The sequence below is a fragment of the Dromiciops gliroides genome, chromosome 4, assembly GCF_019393635.1.
Source record: "Dromiciops gliroides isolate mDroGli1 chromosome 4, mDroGli1.pri, whole genome shotgun sequence".
Lineage (NCBI taxonomy): Eukaryota > Metazoa > Chordata > Mammalia > Microbiotheria > Microbiotheriidae > Dromiciops > Dromiciops gliroides.
The window spans coordinates 459,685,414-459,703,775 of NC_057864.1; the positions used below are offsets into that span (position 1 = coordinate 459,685,414).

Sequence of the window (18,362 nt, forward strand, 5' to 3'; positions counted from 1 at the left end):
ACTCTAGTACCTCATACTTGAATGCAGTTGTTATCATATTGCTCCCTCCATCTTCTCTTTTAGTTCCCTCAGATGATCCTCATATGATGTGATCTTGTCAGCATCTTTGTTACCCCCCCTTTTTTTTTGTTTTTTTTTTTGTCTTTTTTTTTTTTTTTTTTTGGTGAGGCAATTGGGGTTAAGTGACTTGCCCAGGGTCACACAGCTAGTAAGTGTTAAGTGTCTGAGGCCGGATTTGAACTCAGGTCCTCCTGAATCCAGGGCCAGTGCTCTATCTACTGTGCCACCCAGATGCCCGTTACCCTTTTTTAATGTTTTCAATACACTTCCTAAAATGTGGCCCCCACAACAATACTCCAGTTGTGGCCTGACCGGGGTAGAGCCCAGGGGAGTATTGCCTTCAAAGTCCTTACCTTACATTAATGTTTTTGGCTGCCACATCAATCACACTGTTGATTCATGTTGAGCCCATTAAAACCTATAGGTCATTTCTGCAGGAACTATTTACATTGTCCCATTGTGTGACATTGGTCTTCTTCTTGAACCTGTTGCAAAGACATTTATCTTTCTTAAATTTCACAATTTTAGCTTTAGGCCGGTATTCTTGCCTGTCAGGATTGCTTTGTTTCCTGCTTCTGTTACCCAGAATGCTATCCATTCCTCTTGGCTTTGTGTCATCCGCAAATTTGTTCTCTATGCTGTTATCCAAGTCATTGCTAAACATTTCAAATGAAGCACCAGGGGATGGTTCTCTGGAGATGTCCTTCCAAGTTGGCATCAAAAAATCAATGACTCCTTTGGTTCTTACCCATTTAACAGGCATTATCCTCCAGCCTATCTCTGTCCATTTATTCTGCAAGAATAGAATGCTTTGCTAAAACTTAGGTAAATTGTTTAGCATTCTCCTAATTTATCAGTTTTGTAAGCCTGTCAAAAAAGGAAGTAAAGTTAGGGTGGTTTTATCTGTACTCAAGGAAGCCGTGCTAGCTTTTGGTCTAGATGTTCACTAACTATTGCTTTAATAATTTTAGAATTCTGCCAAGAAACAAAGGAAAGTTTACCAGTCTAAAGTTAGCTAATCCCATTCTTCCCTTTTTTGAAAATTGGGACAACATTCACCCTTTTCCAGTCTAGTAACACCTCTTCAGTTCTCCACAAACTTTGAAAGTTCATTGACTAGCTCAGCAATGACATCTGCTACTCCTTTGAGTACTGTGGAATGTAGTTTGGCCAGACCAAGAAACTTGAACTCAAAGGCAGTCAAGTGCTCTCTTACTAGCTAGCTCATTAGTTATCTTGGGTTTCAGCTACTAGTAAGCCATCATCCCACTGTCTTTTGCAGTCCAAAGTTCATTCATTTTTCTTTTCCTGAGAAAAAAGAAGTAAAAGCGGCCCTGGCTACTACAATACATTCTTGTGATTCCAGGTAGCTGGTAGCGCAGTGCAACTTGGAGCACTGCCCCTGGAGTCAAGAGTACCTAAGTACCTTAGAGACCTACTAACTGTGTGACTCTGGGCAAGTAACCCCAACTGCCTTAAACATCTGAGGGCATCTCCAGTTGTCCTTATGTATATCTTGCCACTGGACCCAGATGGCTCTGGAGGAGAAAGTGAAGTTGATGACCTTGAGCAGCCCTCCCTCACTTAAATCTAGTTCAATACAAATCATGACATCACCTCCCCGATGTCATGGTCCTCTTTGAGAATGAAGGACAGGGGGCAGCTAGGTGGTGCAGTAGATAAAGCACTGGCCCTGGATTCAGGAGGACCTGAGTTCAAATCCGGCCTCAGACACTTGAAACGTCTTAGCTGTGTGACCCTGGGCAAGTCACTTAACCCCAGTTGCCACACCCAAAAGAAAAATAAATAAAAAGGGGGTAGCTAGGTGGCACAGTGGATAAAGCACTGGCCCTGGATTCAGGAGGACCTGAGTTCAAATCCGGCCTCCGACACTTGACACTAGCTGTGTGACCCTGGGCAAGTCACTTAACCCTCACTGCCCCACAAAAAAATGAAAAAAAGGAATCTTGGTGAACTAGTTTGTTATGTGCATAATCACAATTAGATTATTTGGTTGGTCAATTTAGGGTTTTAAAAATATAATTCTTTTTAAAACTAAATCATTCTATTAATGTCTAGGACTTTTAAAAATATTTTTTATTATGAACTTAATAAACACCAGCATTTAAATATGTAAATAATAAAATATTGCATGTGAAACTGAACTTCTATTACATAAGTTAATTTTTTTTTAATATGGCATAGTGGATAGAGAGCTGACCTCAAAGCCAGGGAGACCCAGGTTCCAGTTCCATCTCTGACAGAAACTGACTTTGAACTCTAGGCAAGTCACTTAACCCAGTTTCAGAGAAAAGGCCAATGTGAATTGATAAGAAGGAGTTAAATCTCCTAGGAGATCTTTCATTATCCCATATCCCTATTAAATTTAACATGATAATAACAAAGATTTCCTGCCTGTGTCAGACTTAATTTTTTGTTATTGATTAATTTTTTACATAAACATTTCAAAGTAGCTATATGAGATTAGCATCTGCCTGTACCACCATGGGGTCCAGATGAAGAAGGGTCTAGATGTGAGGGTCATTTTCAGTAGTTTTTTGGTCATGTCTGACTCTTTGTGACCCCTCTTGAGTTTTCTTGGCAAAGACACTGGAGTGGTTTCCCGTTTCCTTCTCCAGCTCGTTTGACAGAAGAGGAACTGAGGCAAACTGGGTTAAGTGACTTTCCCAGGGTCACAAAGCTTCTAAGTGTCTGAAGCCAGATTTGAACTCAGGAACATAAATAAATCTTGCTGACTCCAGGCCTTGTGTTCTGTGCACTATGGTGCCACCTAGCTGCCCGTGGAAGGGCATATACTGCATAAAAATTAGGAGAATAGGAGGTGATGGTTATAGTTTTCAATGTTATGAATATCACAGAATGTATGACCAGACAAGAAATAGATGAGATCATTGAAGAGAAAATAATCAACCTCAAACATGTAAAATTTGAAAGCTTTTGTATAAATAGGATCATATCAGCTAGGATTGAAAGCACTATTAAAAATTTTTTTCCAAAATAAAATACTTTTATCAGAAAAAAAAAGAATGAAAACTTTTCAGTGCTGGACATTTCTAAAAGTAGGGAATTAGTTTGAAAATGAATAAAAGATGTATTGAACAGTTGTAATATCTTTGGAATAAATGTACAGTTTTGAGGAGGCTGATATTAAGTCAATAACACTCAAGAATATATAGCAATTCTGATATGCTTGTTAAAAATCCATTTCGTATTCTCATGATACGTACATATATACATTTAGAGATATATATGTAGATATGTATACATAAACACACATAATTTTCCTTGATCATATTTTATATGTCTGGGTTAACACATTTTAAAAATTATTTTCATTATTAAATTTAAATTTGTTTTTTCATAATAATTAAATGTTAAAATAATTAATAAATTAATTGACAATCAAAAAATTTTTTCCCCTAGTTACTGTCTCTAGCAAAAAAAATATACATACACATATATACATATATATAATCACAAGGAATTGACACAAATGTATACACAATTAGGAGCATTAGACACATGGCCAAAGGACATGAATAGTTTTCAAAATAGATATTCCTTTGAGGAGGAATAGGGTAAAAGAAGATAGAAAATAGAGTAAATGTCATGGGAAGGTAATAGGATGGAGGGAAATAGTTATGATGATTGATTATAATAGCAAAACATATGGTACCTACTTTGCTGGGCTATTGTGAAGAAAATTTTTTGTCAGGTTTAAGGCACTATACAAAAGTTATGATGAACAGGATGCTATCAGAAAAACCTGGAAAGACCTACATGAACTGAAGCAGAGTGAAATGTACTATATACAAAATAACAGCAATAGTGTAAGATGATCTGCTGGGAGGGACGTGGTTATTTTCAGCAATGCAGTGATCCATTATAACTCTGAAGGACTTATGAAAATTGCAGTCCATCTACAGAGAAAGAACTGATGATATCTGAAAAAACATTGAAGCATATTTTTTTTTTAGTGAGGCAATTGGGGTTAAGTGACTTGCCCAGGGTCACACAGCTAGTAAGTGTTAAGTGTCTGAGGTCGGATTTGAACTCAGGTACTCCTGACTCCAGGGCCGGTGCTCTATCCACTGCGCCATCTAGCTGCCCAAAGCATATTTTTTTTGATAGTTCCTTAATCTGAAATTTTGTTTTTGTCTGTTTTCTCTCACAACCTGACTAATATGGAGATGTTTTCCATATCTACTCATGTATAACTTATATTGAATTGCTTGAGTTCCTGGGGGTGGGGGGGTGGGAAAAGGAGGGAGGAAGAGAAGTTGGAACACAGTTTTTAAAAATTGATGTCAAAATTTGTTTTTACATGTAATTTGGAAAATAAAATTCTAAACAGAAAAAAAAATAGATATCAAAATTGAAATTGGGGGCAGCTAGGTGGTACAGTGGATAAAGCACCAGCCCTGGATTCAGGAGGACCTGACTTCAAATCCAGCCTCAGACACTTGACACTTACTAGCTGTGTGGCCCTGGGCAAGTCACTTAACCCTCATTGTCCCTTGCCAAAAAACCAAAATTGTTAATCAGAGAAAATACAAATTAAAATAACTGATGTATTATGTCGCATCAAGTTAGGAAAGATGGGCAACTTCATTATTGGAGGAGCAGTGGGAAGACAAGTATTTTAATTCACATTAGTAAAACTGAATTGGTTCAAATTTTCAGGCAAACAGCTTGGATTTATGTAGGCAAAATCACTTAATCTTTAACATCTTTTGACTCAGAGATCTCATTTCTACAATTCTATCCAAAGGAGGTTGTTGATAGTAAGAAAAGACCCCTGAGAATAAAAATCTGTATAGTAGCCTTATTGCTTTTTCTTTTTCTTCTTCTTTTTTTAAACAGCCTTATTTCTAACAAAAAGCTGGAAACAAAGTTCTGTTTCCTAGAGCTGGGGGAATGACTTTTATGAAGGGTTTCAGGGTTTGCAAAATACGTAACATATGTTATTTTGTTGGATACTGAGAAGATTTACCTGTCATAGAATATTGTGGTATCAAAATGACAAACATGAAGAATTACTTAGAGAAATAACAGGAAAAGTTGCATAGAGTGATACGGGTAAATCAAGAAACTCCGAAGGGTCTCGACAATGTATTGTTAAGGGCTAAAATTGTAGCTAGTCTGTCGAAAATATCTAATAGGTGGTCACCAATAAATTATAAGCTTTAGCAAGAGTTAGACTTTTAAGCATTTATTAAGGAGAATAAGAATTTGGTAAAGAGAGAGAGAAAGGCCTAGATTCCTATCTATTAAAGGTAGAGCACATTTCTTGCTCCCTTCTCCACCAGCGTCCTCAGGAAAAAGCCCCAGTCAGAGTGCCATGTTCCTCCCTTCTTTCTCCCACAAGCAGACGTCACTTCTGATGCCAAAGAAAAGACTCCTGGTCTTGCCCTCAAAGACCTTCACTTCGGAGCTTTTCTACAGTAAGTCTCCAGCAGGTGGCGTGATTCCAATCATTACAGTATTGAAGGTCAAATGGAGACACAAGACTTGGTCACATATAATGGCCAGTGTTAGTACCATGTTGCCAGACACTTTCTTAGGGAATGTCATAATAAAAATAACCAGAGCCGTCATTTATCTAGAGCATAGTTTGTGAAGTTCTTTATTTGTTATGCCGTGTGGTCTTTGAAAAGTGTTTTTTGGAATTTACAAAACGATATACTATTGATTGATTTTCAGAAGTATTTTAAAAACATTAGCTTTTCACTTTCAAAAATTACATTGTTTTTTAGAAATTCATACAAATGTAAATTCAAATCAAGCAAGATAGAGTGAGTAAAATGCTGCTGTCTTCATACTAAAACATTTAAAGGAAACTAGGATACTTTGCTTCCAGGTTGTTCTGTAGACATGTGTTTCTGTTCAAATGGAGACAATTCTCAAATAAACATACTAAGTGTTGATATTTTGTACCTTCTTGTGGCTAAAGAACTTTCTTCCCTAAGGATTTAATCACCATTTTGAGATTTTTTTTTTTTTTTTGGTGAGTCAACTGGGGTTAAGTGACTTGCCCAGTCACACACCTAGTAAGTGTCAAATGTCTGAGGCCAGATTTGAACTCAGGTCCTACTGAATCCAGGGCTGGTGCTCTATCCACTGCACCACCTAGCTGCCCCTTGAGGATTTTAAAAAATGTTTTGTTGTACTTTGGTGTTAATTTTGAGTTTTATGATTCTGCTTGAATGTATTAGATTCCTCCTAATATCCTCCAACATTTACAATAGAAACACTACCTCCCCAAATATCTTAATTAAACTGTTGACTTGGGTGAAGAAAACCATCCCCGAAACTTGATTTCATTCTTTGATTACACCCCCACCCCCTATCCCCACGGTATCTGTTACTCTTGGAAGAATTTTGGATAGTCAAGTGCCATCCTGTGAACAAAGCCCTCCTCAGGATAAGCTACAGCTTCAGTTAATCGTGCAGCTTACTTTCTTGGAATGTGAGAAAATGGTCCTGGGGGCTCCAATGCTGCTTCACATTTAGGCCACCAGTTCTGAGGCTGAGTGATAGACAATGTAGGAGCCCATCTGGCGCTCACTGTCTAGTCCAGGCACTTCACATCACCTGATAGGAAAAGTTTGGGTGTGAAATAGAAGTTTACAACATTTGGAAAGGAAAAGTGCCAACGGGATTGCTCTGTAGATTTGAGAACAAGGCCACTGGGTGACTAGAATGTAGTTTTTCTTTAACTTTTACCCTTCTCATACAGAGTTGAAACTGTGGGCCAGCCGGACCGGCGAGACAGTATAGGAGTCTGTGTAGAAAAACAGAATGGCTATGACTCTCTGCAGCGAGATCAAGCAGTGTGTATTGGTACAAATGGTAAGAAAAAACTGTTTGTAAGTGTCTGCATAAAACACTTTAAGAAGATATTCTTATTGTTAAGGCTAAAATTCTAGCTAGTTACATTATGCAAGGAATGTCTAGTAAGAGATAATTAAGGTCTTCAATCTCTCTATATACATGCATGTAGGTGTGTATATTAGTGTGAAAAGAGGCATTGCAGCTTATCTTCAGCTTTACATATGTGATCTTATCATTATCATCTTAATTTTACAGAGGAGGGGAATGGGACAGCTTGACTAATATCACACTTTTAGTTCATGGCTGATCCAAGACTAAGCCAGGTCAGGGAATCAATGTAATTAAATGGAAATTTGAGGCTGAATATCTGGGTGCAGATCTTAACTAGATCTGTGATGTTGGGGCCTCCTTTTTTTTTCAATTTGTCAAATAAGGGAATTGCACCTAGATGAAGGGTTCTTAACCAGAGTCTCTGAATGTGTTGCTTTTTTTGTTTGTTTTAGTATTTCTTTCTTTAGTAATCCTCTGTATTTTATGCATTTAATAACATTCTGAGAAGGGGACCTGGGGTCCATATACCTTTTTTTCCTTTTTTTTTTTTTTTGGTGAGGCAATTGGGGTTAAGTGACCTGCCCAGGGTCACACAGCTTGTAAGTGTTAAGTGTCTGAGGCCCGGATTTGAACTCAGGTCCTCCTGAATCCAGGGCCAGTGCTCTATCCACTGCGCCACCCAGCTGCCCCATGGGGTCCATATATACCTCACCAAAATGCTAGTGAGATCCATGACACCAAAAAAGGTTGAGAATTCCTGACCTAGACAGTCTCTCAAAGGACCCTTCCTGATTTCCAGTCCATTGTTCAACTACAACACAGTGATCACAGTGGACAAATCAGTTTTAGACTGGTTAGTTTTTGTGTGGTCAGACACAGCTGTGTGTTTCATTGTACTGGCAGTGAGCATTTAGTTATGATCTATGGAAGACTGGCATTCTGAACTGTTTAAGCAACAGAACTTGTTAAAATAACTTATATTCTTCATTTATCCAGAATAAAAATTTGGTCAGTCATTAGAGTCATGGTTTGCGTGTTTCTAGGGGACATCCAGGCTGTTCCTCTTGATTTGGCTTCATTGTACACATGTGAGTGACATTTTCTCTTACTGTTTCAGGTGCTGTTTTTGTGAATGGGAAGGAGATGACCAATCAGTTGCCAGCAGTTACCTCTGGGTCCACTGTCACATTTGACATGGAAGCAGTGACCCTGGTCACCACTAATAATAATGATGATGCTGGGAACTTTAAACTGAGAGTAACCATTAGCTCTAATAATAGGGAAGTGGTTTTTGACTGGTTACTTGATCAATCATATGTTTCTCTTTACTTTGGATGCTCATTTTTTTACCCTGGTTGGAAAGTATTAGTGTTTTAGTCTTTTGATGGATTAGTATCAGGTTGAAGGTTTTTAACGGAAATATCCTCGGCCAGGTTTAACCAAGCGACAAAGCCAGACTCATCTCTCAAATAAGCAGTTTAGAAATTGAATGTGTTTCTAACTGGATTCAATTTAAAATATATGTATTTTTTGGACAAAAGCATAATGCAAATCAAGTTAATTTTCCAAGTATATGGTAAGAAAATACCACATTATGATAAAATTTAAATGGATTTCTAAGAATAAAATGTGGAGGGTTGGGGGTGGGTAAAAAAAGGGAATTTCTATATAGCCTGTCCTGAAACCTTTTACTGTTTATTAACTTTGTCTGGTTATTATAATGAAAGAACTACATTTATATGCCCTTACAATTAAATCTGCATATTTGAATACCAAAGTTTTATAAAAGCTTTCAGGCATGATGCGATTGTAGCAGCAGTAGATGGAATATAGGTTCTACATTGTCTATTATGGTTCTTATGAATTGCAAATGTGGAACATTCCAATTTTCTTTTTTTCTTTTTCTTTTTTTTTAACAGTCTGCTTTCTCTTCTTATATAGATTTTAATTTATAACAAAATGCCAACTAGAAATCAAGGTCCTGTTTCTTAGCTTTCATTAAACTCGCCATTCTTCACCAGTGTGCCTTGTATGTTCAGGGACTTTAAGAACAGTATTGAATTTTGTCATTCAGCAATAATACTTAAGTCTTTAAAGCATTTGACTTTCTGTATTTTTTGTGTGTGCCTGAAGCAAAAAAAGCCTATAATAATCTAACCAAAGTATTTTCTTTTGCTCAAACTTTGTAGTGAAGTTTGATATATTCTAGAGGTTGTTCACAGGGTAAAACTACTTACAGAAGTAGTACAGACAGTGTTAGCCATATTATATATATTGGTGTTCATGTGTGCATGTGTATATATGGCATATGATCTCTAGTACAGTTCATCAGCTTGTTTGTCCTTTAAGGACCAACCAAACAGAAGATAATACTTGATTTTGGGGGATAACTTTACATTTGTGTAAAATATTTATTTTAAGGCCCTACTATGTTAAAATAATGGTCTTAACTAGCTATACCAACTTACAAAAAAAATTTAATGTGAATTTTTTATCAGTAGGAACATGTTTGAAAAAACAAGTTTGATATTTTTGTATAATTTATTTTGGGATTTAGTTCCCTGTTTGACAATCATGACATTGTCCCTTTGATTTTTTTATATATTAGCAGTCTTTCATTTTGGTTTGTGGTACAGTTAAAAGGATGTGGCAGATGTAAATGCCTTATCTATTAGTGCCAAACTTGAATAAAATAAAGTATAAATATGTGTACCTATCTTTTTTTCTTGCAGGACACTTAGTAAACCTATTTCTTGTACCCATTTAAGCAAAACCAAAAGACAACACCTATTCTTTCAATTAAATTTGTGCTTTTTTTCATGGGGGCGGGAGGAGGTGGGTGAGATGTTCTTAATTTTTTCTAAACTTAGAATATGCAAAAGCTCATTTTCAGCAAGATTCATTTGTCTTATTTCAGTCATTTAACAAATGTAGACTTACTCTTATATTTAAGTAAATTGCGCTTCTACAGAAGAGCCTTAACTCAAACTGGCTTGAATTCTAAAAAGTAATCCAATTACTAATTTTTACTCAAATTATGAACCAACGTTATTTAAAACAAATGAATCAGTTTGAAATGGTAACTGAACTTCTTTAAGAAGTCTAGTACAGGGGCAGCTAGGTGGCGCAGTGGATAGAGCACCGGCCCTGGAGTCAGGAGTACCTGAGTTCAAATGTGGCCTCAGACACTTAACACTTACTAGCTGTGTGACCCTGGGCAAGTCACTTAACCCCAATTGTCTCTCAAACCCCCCCCCCAAACTGAACTTGTTTAAGAAGTCTAGTACAGACAGATCTGCCAAAGAAAACTGTGTGGTTTGCATGTTCTACAAGGCCTTATTAATAAACTAATTGTGACTCTGGCAACATAGTTCAGTCCTGAGCTTTAAGTTCTATTAAGGTAAAATTCAGAGATGAATCCACAGTTGTTGAGTTTTTTGCATGCCTGACCAACAAGAAAAGGGGAAAAAATACCCAGGTTAAACCAAGACAAACTAATATTTTTGCTTCAACCTTTTACCTTTACTCTGTGTGTATCTCTGCTTCAAATTTGTTTGGGATTTGGTTTTGGGTTTTGTTTTGTCTTGGTTTTTTTGTGTGGGGCAGTGAGGGTTAAGTGACTTGCCCAGGGTCACACAGCTACTAAATGTCAAGTGCCTGAGGCCGGATTTGAACTCAGGTCCTCCTGAATCTAGAGCTGGTGCTTTAATCAAATGAGCAAAGGAAAGTGTCAATACAAATAAAAATATTGTAGAACAATTGAATCAAATAAAATATTAGAAGCAATACAGCATGCAGGCAGAATCCTGATAGATGTCCCCAAATGCATACAATGAAAGATAGTGAGCAAAAACTGCCAGTGTTTAAAAAAAAAAAAGCAAGAGACGAAGTAAAATAAAGTAGAAATTGTTATTTCTTTCCCTATATATTGGATTTCTTCAAAAGCTATTTCTTCCAGGGGCAGCTAGGTGGTGCAGTGGATACAGTACCGGCCCTGGATTCAGGAGGACCTGAATTCAAATCCAGCCTCAGATACTTGACACTAGCTGTGTGACCCTGGGCAAGTCACTTAACCCCCATTGCCCCCCCCCAAAAAAAAGCTAGTTCTTCCTAACGCTATCCCTGTTTCCATTTTCTTATCTCATGTCAATGCTAAAGGTTTCTTCTTGCCCTGCCCCACCCGCTTTATCCCATCCCTTCCTCTCATTTGGCAGCTTACCTCATCTGTAATCTACCCCCTGCCCCATATCTTAGAGCTCTTCCATTGCTTTATAAACATGCCCAGAATCCCACCATCCCTTTATATTTTATTTGGTTCTTCATTCTTGGGGGTTTTTGGTGGGGTTTTTTTGGTGAGGCAATTGGGGTTAAGTGACTTGCCCAGGGTCACACAGCTAGTGTTAAGTGTCTGAGGTCATATTTGAACTCAGGTCCTCCTGAATCCAGGGCCGGTGCTCTATCCACTGCGGCACCTAGCTGCCTCGGTTCTTCATTCTTTGTTACCACCAGACCCCAAACTCCAGAAGTTGGCATTGCAAGGTCTTCAGTTTCACAGCCACATACCTTTCCCAGGCTTACTCCACGTTACTGCCCTTCCCGCAAGCTTACATTCCAGCCACGACGGCCTTGCTGGGCCCTGAATTGGATGTTTCTAACACCCACCTACCTCTGTTTCTTATAACAAGTTTATTTTAAAGGTTCAACTCAGGTGTTGCCTATAGGAACCACTTCCTGCTGTCCCCAGGTTTTTGAACTCTTTCCTCCATTAAACATCTTGTACTTAATGTAAATGTTCTACTCCTCCTCCCCTCCCAATAGAAAGTAAGTCCCTTAAAGACAAGTTCTACTTTTCATTTCATCTTACATATTTATAGGCACTAAATAAATGCACACGGAATGTGCTGAGCTGTTTAAAAAATGTTTGGTTGTTTTCACTCATAGTCCAACTCTTTGTGACCCCATTTGGGGTTTTCTTGGCAAAGAAACTGGAGTAGTTTTGCCATTTCCTTCTCCAGCTCATTTTACAGATGAGGAAATCAAGAGGCAAACAGGGTTAAGTAACTTGCCCAGGATCACACAATTAGCAAGTATATTGGAAAGAGGAATCTTCTTGACTCCAGGCCTGACACCCTGCTCACTGCACCACCTATATGCCCCCAAAAAACAACACATGGTACCAAAATAGCACATAAACCACCAAGAAATAACGATCACAGCCAACTTTCCCAGGGAGGATGTAGAAATTGGAACATGGGCCATAAACCCCATAGTTATCTGCTTAGGATGTTCTAGGAACATAGACGACAGATTTTCAAAAAGTCAACAGCTAATCACGTTTTTGTATTTAAAAAAAAATTCCCCACCCAAAAGCAGTGTTTAAAACAATCAGAATTTAAAAGTTACCATCAAGACGAGAGCACTCAGAACACTATATACACCAAATAAATCCCTGAATTTCAGGTGAAAACCCAAAAGGCAAATGGAATGGGACCAGGGTAATTCATTCCAAAGTGTAATTCCTATTTTTGATGAAGTCCTAAATATAAAAGGATCTTTCCTTTAAAACTGAGATTAGAAGAAATAACCAAACGTATTCTGTGGCCAGAGTAATTAAAAAGTTAAAATTTAAGGACAAAACATCAGCATTAAGAAAAATTTAATTTATAAACCAACATAAACCAGCATCATACTTATTGAAATTCATGTAGTCCTCAACCTTTGTTCCCTCCTGTAGTAATAAATCATATTTACCCAGCATCTCAAGATTTGCAAGTGTTTTTCTTACAACCACCCTATTATTTAAGTAGGTGGTATAAGCAGTTATTCCCATTGACTTGCCCAGATTCACTTAACTAGTGAAAGTCAGGCAGATTCCAGTGTGTGTCACACAGCAGTCCAATACTTGCTCTCAAAGTCCTTTTTAAAAATCTAACAGTCGAGGGGCAGCTAGGTGGCTCAGTGGATAAAGCACCAGGCCTGGATTCAGGAGGACCTGAATTCAAATCTTACCTCAGACACTTAACACTTACTAGCTGTGTGACCCTAGGAAAGTCACTTAAGCCTCATTGCCCTGCCAAAATAAACAGACGAATGAATGAATGAATGAATATATGAATAAAGAAAAAATTTTTTAAAAATTTAACAGTCTATGGAGTCCAAGCATTTTTCCTTAGCTTTTATTAAGAATCTATGTGTTTATATAAAATGGTGAGTGACCCTAGAACCTAATACGTCACCTGAAAACAGGTTCATAGGGATCAAGTTTTTCTTCTAAAATCTTCCTCTACTTAGGTTTCAGGAAGCTTAAGCATATACAGGGCACCTTTACTCATTTCCTGATTGTTCAATTGCTTGGCCACCTGACTTCCATCCATCCCAGCTCCTTCAGAATGAGTGAATAAATGGACACCCCATAACCCTTTTGTAACCTTTGCTGCATCATTTGCTACAGACCATTCTTTCTTACTGGATACTGCCCTCCCTTGGCTATAAGAGATCAGTCTGACGTTCTTCAATGGGTCTGTTGCACCTTCTGGACTCCTTTTGTGGCAGCTACCCAAGGGGCTCTCCTCACATTCACTCTCTGAAGGTTACACCCTGACTTGTCATAGCCTTATCTCCAATTGTCTATAGCATAGATGTCCTACCAGCATTTCAAACTTAAACATCTAAAACTATCTAGTATACTAATTACTAATTATCTTTTGGCACCTTCCCTCTCAAATCCAGTGTTTTCCACCTCTTGCATCAATGAATCAACCATTATTAAGCATCTACTCCGTACTGGGCACAATGCTAAGTGCTGGGAAGACAAAAAAATGCAACTCAGTGCCTTCAAGGAGCTCTCAATTGAATGGGGGAGGTTCTTGTCCCCTTGCCCTTCCTTCACTGCAAATACCAATCTTCCTCATGCAGTGTCCGATCTTGTCACTCCTTTGTTCCAAATCCATTAGCTCCCACAGAAGGGGCCAAATAAAAACTCATTTTCCTGGCATTTGAGATGCTTTCCACCAACTGAAATCATCTCACTTTCAAGCTTCCCCTGACATGACCGCAAGCTCCACATACCCCTCAGTGTGTCTTTGCTTTTTGTTCATCTTGTAACATTTGCCTGGAATGTTCTTCGCTTTCCCCATTTTATTTCTACTCATTTCATCGTAATTTAGCCAATATCTGCCTTCTGAGAGAAGAGACAAAATTTAGGGAATACACATTCCCTGCCCTCAATAGCACTATGCCCAGTGGAATTTTTATTTGTGGAATTTATGATTGGTACATTCTTCCTCACATCCAAGTCTCAGAACCCCTTATCCTTCTGGTCAGATCTAGTAACCTCCCACCTGAGGCTTTCTCTAATCAGCTAACAACCAACCGGTCCCTACCCCCAACCCTTTCAAAGAGTTTTAAGTGTGAGCAGCAGCAAATGTTAGCAGAAAACTACTCCAAGGGAAGAACTTTTTTTATCCCTGAAGCTTCAGCGTAAGAAGTAGGGCTTCTTAAAATGCTTGATAAATTTTAATACTACCCATGGGGAGTGGGAGAGAGCACTTAATTACCTACATACTTCAATGTCCACAAACAGAAAAATCCCTATGTAAAGATTATCATGCCTAACCCATGCATTTCCTATTAGCACTTGCAACCAGAAGCAGGAAGCCATTTTCAAATAAAATATTTCAACAGGCTTTCCCCATCCCACCACCCCTTGATCTTCTAATAGTACTCAGAAGATCATGTCTTTAGACAGCTTACTTAAAACTCACAAAGCAGCTTTTCTTAGAGGAATTAGCTTTAGAAAAGTTCACTAACATTTTTTAAGAAAAGCCTAGGGGGCTAGCTAGGTGGCAAAGTAGATAGAGCATCAGCTCTGGAGTCAGAAGGACCAGCCTCAGACACTAGCTGTGTGACCCTGGGCAAGTCATTTTTTAACCCTGACTGCCTCCCAAGAAGAAAAAAAAAAGTATAGTTTTTCTTATGGTTAATAAGTTGAGAAAGCCAATTTCTACGTAAGTCAGTTAATCCCCATTTTGTTATGGTCAGTGTTATATGCTTAGAGAGTAGCAAATAAAGACATAAAATCCTTAAATAATCTCCTTAGGTTCTAAGTACAAAAATACCTCCTTTTCACAAAGTTGTATATTAAATACAATAAACATGAAACCGAACAAGGTTCTGCTTAGTAAAGTGATACTAAACAGTGCTCTAGAAAAAGGAATAAATCACAATTATGAATTTGTGCCCAGGTGGCCTCTACATACACTGGACTGATTAACTGTTAGAAATAGCAGTTCCTTAAGACTTTACTCCAGGGCAGCTAGGTGGTGCAGTGGATAGAGCACCGGCCCCAGAGTCAGGAGGACCTGAGTTCAAATCCAGCCTCAGACACTTAACACTTACTGTGTGACCCTGGGCAAGTCACTTAACCCGAATTGCCTCACTTAAAAAAAAAAAAAGACTTTACTCCATATAGAAAAAAGAAGAGAATACAGCTTTTATATTACCGAGCTTTATGTACAAAATCATGTGATTTCAAATAAACATTTAATGTAAAAACAAAGGTCCATTTCAACAACTGAACTTTTTTTTTTCCATTTATAAACACATCTACTGTACCATTCAAATGCTGACCAGCTTACATGATTTCTTCAAAATCTCTTATCAAGGGTACATATAGAAAAGGCATCTTTTTATAAATAGAAACAAAGGGATTTTTTCAGCTTTTATTATAAGATGACATAAAAAGTTTACTCAACAGAAGTAATTTCATTACTATTTTTGGGGGGATCACCAACTTTTGTGCAAACAATGCTAGCCTTCTTTTAAGCATTAAGAGCATAACTGCTTAAGAAATGACATAAGCAATAATTCTAGATCTACATCTCCCCTAAAATAATCTATTTTTTTTTTTACATATGTGCACAGCTTTAGCAAATTAAAGCCAGAGAGAAATGCTTGAGATCCACTATCCGGAGGCATAATTTGAGTTAACAAGAACTCATCACTGGAGAGCTGACAACTCAAGGAGTCTGTAATGAAAGCTGCAGTTTCCCTCTTTCCTATTTTTACACAAAAATCAGTGACTAAGAACTTAATACTGGATGACAAATCACATCCACACCATTAGTTAAATAGTCTCACAGTTAAACACATCTTAAAGACCAATCAAATCAGTATTTACATTTTATAAATTTCTGAAGACACCATTAGAAAGCTTATATATCCCTTCACTAAACAAAATAGGGAACTGCATCTGATGGTGGAGGAATGAAATAAAAAATTAAAAATACCTGTATTTACAGCAGCATTGTTCCTTTATAAATAATGAATATGAAAATGCAATATCTTAAGGATAATAAAAAATTGAGGTGATGTCTCTCAACCACAGTGCTTGGAGTTGGAATAAAAACTCATTGGTGCTGACATTGTGCCAGTAGTGAAACAATTTCCCACTAGAGAAAATTCAACTGTAAATGTGTGCAACTAAAGGGTGAAACTGCTCAGGACTGTTCAGGTGAACTTGTATGGAGTGAGGGTCCTGCTGGGGTAGCACACTCACATAGGGAACAACTTCTCTGCCCAACCTCAAAGGGATTCTTTCCCCTTATTCAAATTAGCATCTGAAAATTCTTCAATCAGTATGCTATGATACAACGCTAATGAGAAGATGTGCATGCCTGAATTTTCAATGTGTAGTTAATTTTAAAAGAAAAATAGCAAAATGTTCAAGTTTAAAAGAATACACTGGGTGAGCAATGCATCGAAATTATCCACATAAAAAACACACTGCCAGAAACAAAACCAAACAACTCAGTCTGGTAGCTTTTGTGTTTTCCAAGGTTGAAAAAATCCAAGATCTTCTCAAACAGGCACAAGTCGGAGAAGTGATAGCTTAACTTCTGGAAAAGTATTACTGAATCTGATGTATAACTATGTCCTAATTTGTGACTCTTCATTCAAAGTTGATAGATAAATGATTTCAAGAAGCAAAGATCAAGGTTGGTCTGAAAATAGTAATATGCATAATTTTGCCAAAAATTAATTCGATGTCTAAACTGCTTAAAAAGTTGAATTATATTCCAATTCCCACCCCAATGTCTCACAATTACGAAGTAGGAAAACAAGTCACAAATGCAAAAACTTCTAATTTATATATGTGTAAGTTTTTATATTATCCAATTCAATAGATTTCATAAGACATTAATTTGCTCAAGTTACAAAAAAGCTTTTTATGAAGTATTGCTCTTCGTGCTCAAACTGGAGAATATTGCAATGACATCACTACAACTGATATACATGTATTACTTGCATAACGAGCCAAGTGAACCCTGATACAATGTCTCTGTTGAAATCATTTACTTCATCTAACAGTGCCTGGTTGGAACCTATGATTTACAAAAGAAAAGAGAAGCTCTTCCTAGAAAGTGTATTCCCCAGAATGTTTTTTTTTCAGTGTTTGTCCATCACATGGGATCAGTTAGCATTGTCTTTCAGAGTTTTTGTTTCTTACTCTGTTTTGAAACCCCTGAGACCATATCAGTGTCTGAAATCCTCTCCCTTGGGTGAATGTCACTGTATCCATTGGAGGTCCCATTTTGCTCTTCAGTCAACTCTTCACTGGCAGAGAGAGCAGCTTCTCCTTTGTCTAATTTCTGCTGCATTTCACGGAGCTTCGTAACTGCTTTGTCTATTGACATTATGCTAATGAGATTAAAGTCATGCATGCTGACCAGGTGAAGCATGAAGTTTCGACAGAGATTCTTCTTAATGATTTTCTGTCCATAATTTTCTACAAACAGCATACAGGCATGATTCATTTGATTGTCAGCAATAAACCTGTGTAACAAAAAACACCACACACACATTAACAAGGCATCAGAAAAATTCAATTGTCAAGGTTAGATAGATATGAGTGACATTTGTCGACTCTGAAAACATTTAGAGAATGGTCTTTTTTTTTTTTTTGCTACTTAGGTTTTGAGTTGATTGAATTTCACCAATGTTTATAGAAATACTATCATAACAGGAAGCACCATCGCAGCATGTGATGATGGCCAATATAAAAGGGATATTTGTTTTTTGCACAATCATTCTTTTCCTTCCGCCCCACCCCCAAAATCCACTCTATTATTTCCCAGCCTTCGTAATGACCTTGGTTGTCACCAGTACATTGCTTCCCCAGCATTTTTATTCTACATGCCCTGGCTATGTAAAGAGCAGTCCTCAACCCTATGGATGGTGGCAAGGCATTTGGTTTGGTACTGAAGGAAGCTGTGCTGCTGGAAACCAGGGACATGTATGGGGGGAGAGGCATGGGAGCTCAGAGCAGACCAGCCTAATCCAGTGATGACCGTGTGCCAGTAAGAGACAAAATATACGGGAAACCGGGGAGTCTTTGA

General features: G+C 37.7%; 2 protein-coding genes across 2 annotated transcripts in view; one reads left to right on the top strand and one right to left on the bottom strand.

Annotated features, from left to right (window-relative positions):
• Nucleotides 1–9,672, top strand: part of CRLF3 (cytokine receptor like factor 3) — a 38,410-nt gene extending 28,738 nt beyond the window's left edge. Inside the window, exons 7-8 of the mRNA XM_043964299.1 lie at nt 6,821–6,933; nt 8,084–9,672. Coding sequence (XP_043820234.1) covers nt 6,821–6,933; nt 8,084–8,343 — 373 coding nt within the window. The 3' untranslated portion in view covers nt 8,344–9,672. The remainder of the gene's footprint in view (nt 1–6,820; nt 6,934–8,083) is intronic.
• A 5,784-nt stretch (nt 9,673–15,456) lies between these two features.
• The window catches only part of SUZ12 (SUZ12 polycomb repressive complex 2 subunit), a 42,889-nt gene continuing 39,983 nt past the window's right edge, over nt 15,457–18,362 (bottom strand). The window contains 1 exon segment of the mRNA XM_044004956.1: nt 15,457–17,799. Within this exon segment, the coding sequence (XP_043860891.1) occupies nt 17,454–17,799 (346 nt within the window). The 3' untranslated portion in view covers nt 15,457–17,453.